The 6,000-nt window shown below is 32.9% G+C and overlaps 1 protein-coding gene across 2 annotated transcripts; it reads left to right on the top strand.

Annotated features, from left to right (window-relative positions):
* The first annotated feature begins 275 nt into the window (after window positions 1-275).
* On the top strand, window positions 276-5,578 carry LOC128176722 (arrestin domain-containing protein 17-like). 2 transcript variants are annotated; one of them, XM_052843235.1, is made up of 7 exons: window positions 276-435; window positions 643-771; window positions 3,187-3,401; window positions 3,671-3,847; window positions 4,405-4,587; window positions 4,815-4,992; window positions 5,240-5,578. In XM_052843235.1, exons 1-7 carry the CDS (start codon window positions 327-329, stop codon window positions 5,401-5,403), a joined length of 1,155 nt encoding a protein of 384 aa, XP_052699195.1. In that variant the 5' UTR covers window positions 276-326; the 3' UTR covers window positions 5,404-5,578. The 2 variants fall into 2 exon arrangements, with proteins under 2 accessions (XP_052699195.1, XP_052699196.1); XM_052843236.1 differs by having other exon boundaries at window positions 4,420-4,587.
* The last annotated feature ends 422 nt before the right edge of the window (window positions 5,579-6,000 follow it).

The following is a 6,000-nucleotide window of genomic DNA, read 5'->3' on the forward strand; positions in this document are numbered from 1 at the left end:
ACATGAAATCATAAAAGGAATTTTTTTTTCATTGCTTAGCCCATGCCTTTTATTTCATGCAATAAAATTAGTGGAGCAAAAACCTAATCAGAGATTGTAATACACGCCACTTACTTAAAATTAAGTTTACCTTTTTTTGATTACACGCAACGTAATCATATTTAAAGAGGTTAAAATCCTCGTTCTTTTAAATGTATTTGTACATGCATTGATTATGTGAACTTCTTATTTGATTAAACTGTTAATCCCCCTTAATCATAGCGTCCAAGGTATTTTTACGTCCGGTGTTCACAATAATATTTGGATGAAATAATTTACGGACTAATATGAAAAAATTTAATATATATCTAAATGATTCCAGTGCTGTCTACTTTCCAGGCCAGAGCATCCAAGGTGTTGTGCAATTCTATGTGGATAGCAAGATTAATACGACAGGTATCCCTTCTCTTTCGTTTTTTTTTCGTTCTCTCTCTCTCAATCTTTCTTTCTCTTATATAGTTTTTTAACAGATGTTGAATTTTCTGATGATATAAGTATTTTAAACCAAAACATAAAACATCAAATAATCACATCACATTTAAACTTATATTAATCACATGTATGGGAAATTTATTTTAACATCACATGTTGCTACTCTTTTAGGAGTACACATAGAGTTCTGTGGAGTAACTTACGTCGATTTTAAAGAAAAACAAAGAAATGGGCAAGGAGAAAGTTGTTACAGTTCACTGGAGAACCACTGTTACAATACAGTGGCACTTGCCTCTAAAGGTTTGTTATCAGAATTACGCTAATGTCACATTTTCAAAGTACCCTTGTTAATCTACAATTTTATCATTTGGCTAAACAAGATGTCCAGAAAACATAATTGACATTGTTAAGTCAGAGAGAAAAAAGAGAGGGGAGAGGAGGGAGAGAGAGAGAAAAGAAAGAGAGAGAGAGAAAAGAAAGAGATAAAGAGAGAGAGAGAGTGAGAGAGAGAAAGAGAGAGAGAGAGAGAGAGAGAGAGAAAAGAGAGAGAGGTTGAGCTATTCACTACTTTGAAATTGACCATGCTATATTCTGTCCTGAGTTTTTGCTTCTACCACTTTTCGCTTGAAATTTCGAAAATCATTTATATCTTTGTGCTTATACTATGTTCACTAATATGAAAAAATGTCCAAATTATCTGTTTTGAAACGTCTCCACTACCCCTTCAGGCTTCAATACAAAACCCAAAATAGAAAGTCTACGGGGATTTTGCATAGAATCAGACCCGAAATAGCCCGGATTATAACGTTGAAAAATAGTGCAAGGTATCTTTAGTGAGTTCCGAATGGTGTAAAGATGTACAATTTCCCATTATAAATCTCCGTGATAATTTTTTTTTAGTTTCTGTGAACTTTCATGAGTGACATATGAGAAAGTGTCAATGAAGATATCTTCCATTTTTTCGATTTTAGTTGTATTTCTGTCACAGGTACATGTATGCGTATTTTGATTAAGGAAGGAGTCTTTTCTGGTTTTCGTCTTGTCAAACGTAAATTTGATTAATTGTTCATTAAATCAAGATGAAAGGAAATTAAAATAGTATATTTTTCTTTCTTTTTTACTATCATACAACTTGGCATAGAAAAATGTAATCAATGTTTAGAGTGGAACAAGGACTATATTTTTGGCGAAGGAAAATATCACATGTTGCGCAATTCAGAATTGCTGCAGATTATATATATATAATGAGTCTGTTTTAGCATTTTAAAAACAATAACAATAATGTTGGATTTTTTTTTACTAATGTGAACTAATAATATGATACTTGGGTTTCAGAATATGTTTTTAAAATATGATTTGCCTATCAAATAACATTTTTATAAGCTTTTTAAAGCGCCCATTCTATACATTGATTTTTGTGAAAAAATCACTAAAATCAGTTTTTCTCTCTTATGAAACGGTCAATATATTAGCTTTTCTGTCAATTTATATCTTTATATAAAGTCTTCATAATACATAGAAATTAGAAATATTTTATTATTGGAAGCTTAAAAAAATAATCAAAATTTCTTCAAAATTTAAGAAAATTAGAGGAAATGCGGGCTAAGCAATATCAATTTTAGTATAAATATTTATTCCAATTTAGTAGTATAAGCTGATAGACACTCTCATGGTCTATGATTTCATTGAAGATTTGAATCTTCAAATCTTAAACAAATGTCTACAGAACTTTAAAGAGCTACACTTATTTTTATCACTCTTTACGTTGAGGAAAAAGGTAGTGACCTTGACCTGACCTTTATCCAAAAACACAAAGGTCAAATTTAATTAAACTGATAGAATCATTAAGTAATATGATCCGTTTGACTGTGTCAAAATTTCATGCATTTCTTATTATAAGAAGTTTGTTTTATAATAAAAAGACTCCTTCCTTAAAAATCATCAAAAGTTGTGAGGGTAACAATTTGGGATATACTTTAGAAACTCCTCAAACAGGTACATTATTAAGGAAGAGATATTTTTTTTACAATTTCTTTTAAAAGAAATACCCCGCCAGCCATTAAAAGTAAACAGAGGGTTCAATGAATAGACAAAATCATCTAGATTTTACCTTTGTAATCCAAGGATCTCTTTTGTTATGAAAATAAAAGGTTATGGAGAGATTGAAAGAGTATTGTAAGACGAATTCTTGTTTTAAAGGAGTCTATCTTTGTGTTTACCCTAGCCATTTGATTTACATGTAGTATCCTTAAATTTTTAATAGTTTAAGAATCCGCGACATCCTGTGACTTCTTTTTATGACAGTGTACCATAACATGGCGATTTTAGCGCATTGTGAAACAGTTTATACCACCAAACTGTGTTGTATATCTCTGTTGCGCAGTGGGTGCTGCTTCGGTCTACCAACCCGCAGGTCCCGAGGTTGAATACTGCATGGATTTTCTATTTTCATCAATAGCGGTAAAATTTTGAAAAGTGATTTTTCCCCAATCAGTGAACTTTTTAGTGTCATTCTCAAGTCGAACACATTCTAAAAAATCCATATTTTTAATAATTTTGAAGAATGGGCTTGTAGACAGAACGTTATCAAGGTGTGTGGTGCACTCTTAATGTTATCTTTTACGATGCATGTGTCCAAGTTGATTTATTAAGAGTAATTTTTATTTACAAGTGTATGAAAAATTCATTCATGTTATTGCACATCAATTTACACAGATGGCTCTGAATTTTGTTTGTCCACTGGAACTTACCAATACCTATTTACCACGCAACTTCCGGAGGAGCTGCCGACATCCTTTGAGTGCGACGGTGGATACACTCGGTATTACTTACGAGCTTACATTGCATGCAGCTCACAGGATGAAATGAGCTGCATTGTACCAGTCACTGTTCTTACCGTTTTTGACCTAAATGAATCAATTTACGCAATGGTAAGTGCATTATTATTTTTTATATTATACGCGTCATAATTTAAAAATGAGAGAGAGAGAGAGGGAGAGAGAGAGAGAGAGAGAGAGAGAGAGAGAACTAAAATGAAAAGAGACTTAGTTCGGATTTAATTTGTATGATAACACATAAATGTTTTAAAACTAATTTTTTTCCAAAATGATACGTTTGTATTTACGATAAACTTATTAACTAAGGCAAAATTGGCCGTGTATTTAAACAGTTTCAATCCATTGATACCATCTATTTTTAGAGGTCTGAGGAAGTAGATGATCTGCAATTAGTTGGATGTTGTTCCAAGAAATGTGTAAAAACAAAACTAAAACTAACTAAGTCTGGATACGTTCCGGGCGAAAGGATCCAATTGGACGCGTCTTGTGATAATCAGACACAAAAATCTCTCGATCAGGCGTATGTTAATCTTTTTATGGTAAGTGGATTATTATTCCTGATTTATTTGGCATCCCTTTTTGAATTTGAAATAAGACAATTCTTATATGCAACACTTTATATTATTGTAATTAAAAAAGCCAAAATATCTGGAAAAAAAACCTCAGTGGTTTATGACAATAAAACTTGGTAACAAGAGTGATCCAATTTTATCAATAGCATAGAAAAACATTTGTTTTCTTTGTATACAATCAAATAACATTAATTTCAGATCTTACATATATTGTTAAAATAATGACATATTAGAACCATTTTAACAAGAGCTTTAGTAGTTGTGACAAACAGCAATGTGACGTAGGCCTGTCTATTTCATTGCTGGCAACTCAGCCATGGCTCTTTGAAATCAACAAGAATTGTCTGTCTTTTGAGCTAAATTACACAATAATCGGTGCATATTTCGCTTGAAACTGCGTCATTTTTAACTTGTTTTGATGCACGAAACAGATAGTTACATCCGACTGAAAGTCAAAGGCCTTGTTAAAATGGTTCTACCTTAAAAGAAATATCTACATGCTATGAGTGTTGTCATTGATATAGAATATCACACTGAAGACAGAGAAGAAGGACCTTGTCGTACAGAAAATCATAAGGAGTTGGTCAGTGCCGGAAATTCCTCCCCAAACACACCTCTCCCTGGATGACCTCCAACTGACCGTCCCGCCCCTACCTTCCTCGGGATCCCGATATTGCAACAATATAGACATTCACTACACACTGCAAGTAACCATAACATACTATCGACTGTTCTTCTTAGCTTTAACTCCCCGATTATAAATTAATTACTTTTCCATCTTATAGCAATATGCAACTTCCAACTACAGGAACCCCCCTAAAAAACGTACAAAATTTACTAAGAATTCTTAATCAAATTGGTCTTAAAGCATTCTGTATTTATTCTTAAAAACCCACAATGCGTAATATTGATGTGATTAATCGTAATTTGATAGTTTACGGTTGAGCTGTCGAATGATGTCTGCTGTACGTCTTCTTTGAGTCTCATTGTTGGCAATGTGCCGTTGGAAAGTTGTGCAAACCAATACACCGGAAATGAAGGTGCGAATGTCGCCAAAGTCAACAATCAACAGCTACCGAACGAAATTCAGAAACGACTGTTGAATAGTGCAGGTACGGAAACCAATTTATGCTACCTTTCTTCTATAATAAAAAATAGCATTAACAAAAGCGTTGTAATCAAGCCTCTGTCGTTTTACATGTTTAAACACTTTTATGTATTACATGTAAAAAAAAAACCCATTCAACTCACCCTGGGGAAAATAATATCTAAAATTAAGCATTTTAAAGCATTTTTTCATTATAAAGTTTTCATAGAAAGGTAGGATTATTGATGTGCTGTGTTTGAATATTCTTGCAGGCGTTCCAACACACAAGTATGATGACACGTCTTGTGTATTAGTAGACACTTTTTTTCGATTAAGTGACAAAGATGGTGAGTGGCATCCAGAACCTTTACCCGCCCAGCCAGTAAAATGGAGGCCTTCATACCTGTACTATGTCAACCAAATTTCCGATACTTGATATAGATGCACAGGATTATTGCATGTTAGTTCTATTGCGTAGAGAGAATTGTACTGACTTTTACACATATACACTCAAAAGCAGTTGAAACTATAAAGTTATACTGATCGCTTTTTATTTAAAATGTATCAAAAAATATTCATATTAATTAAAAAATAAATCATTTTCAAAAAACTATTGTGTTTTGTTAGCCTCCTTGGATCATAAATAATGAAGTTTTTATTTGCATCATTCTTGTTGAATGGATTTCAAAGGGAATACGCCAGAATAGGATAGGCTTATATTGGATTATTAACAAAAGGTTGCACGTGCCCTTTGTTAAGAGCTCTATTAAAACAATGTTAAATCTGCAACGATATTCACCTATTAACCCATATCACCCGAACAGGTGAATGTCTTTTTATGCCAAAATGTTAAATCGGGTTCAGAGAGAGTACAAAAAGGCAGATGAGGGTGAACATGTTTTCACATTTAACATGCAATTCAAATCAGTGTAAAATATTGCTTGTATGAACACACAACGTTTTTGACTGTGAATTCATCGTCGCGTTTCTGGGTTTTCCACGGAACAGACTTTATTATACATGAAGTTACTAG

This window comes from Crassostrea angulata, chromosome 3 (assembly GCF_025612915.1).
Source record: "Crassostrea angulata isolate pt1a10 chromosome 3, ASM2561291v2, whole genome shotgun sequence".
Lineage (NCBI taxonomy): Eukaryota > Metazoa > Mollusca > Bivalvia > Ostreida > Ostreidae > Magallana > Magallana angulata.

Bases quoted from the DNA above. Each gene is read 5' to 3' on its own strand.
- LOC128176722 (XM_052843235.1), top strand. From the start codon at position 327: ATGAAAAAATTTAATATATATCTAAATGATTCCAGTGCTGTCTACTTT. The intron at 436-642 runs GTATCCCTTCTC...CTACTCTTTTAG, and splicing joins TAGCAAGATTAATACGACAG to GAGTACACATAGAGTTCTGT. The intron at 772-3,186 runs GTTTGTTATCAG...CAATTTACACAG, and splicing joins AGTGGCACTTGCCTCTAAAG to ATGGCTCTGAATTTTGTTTG.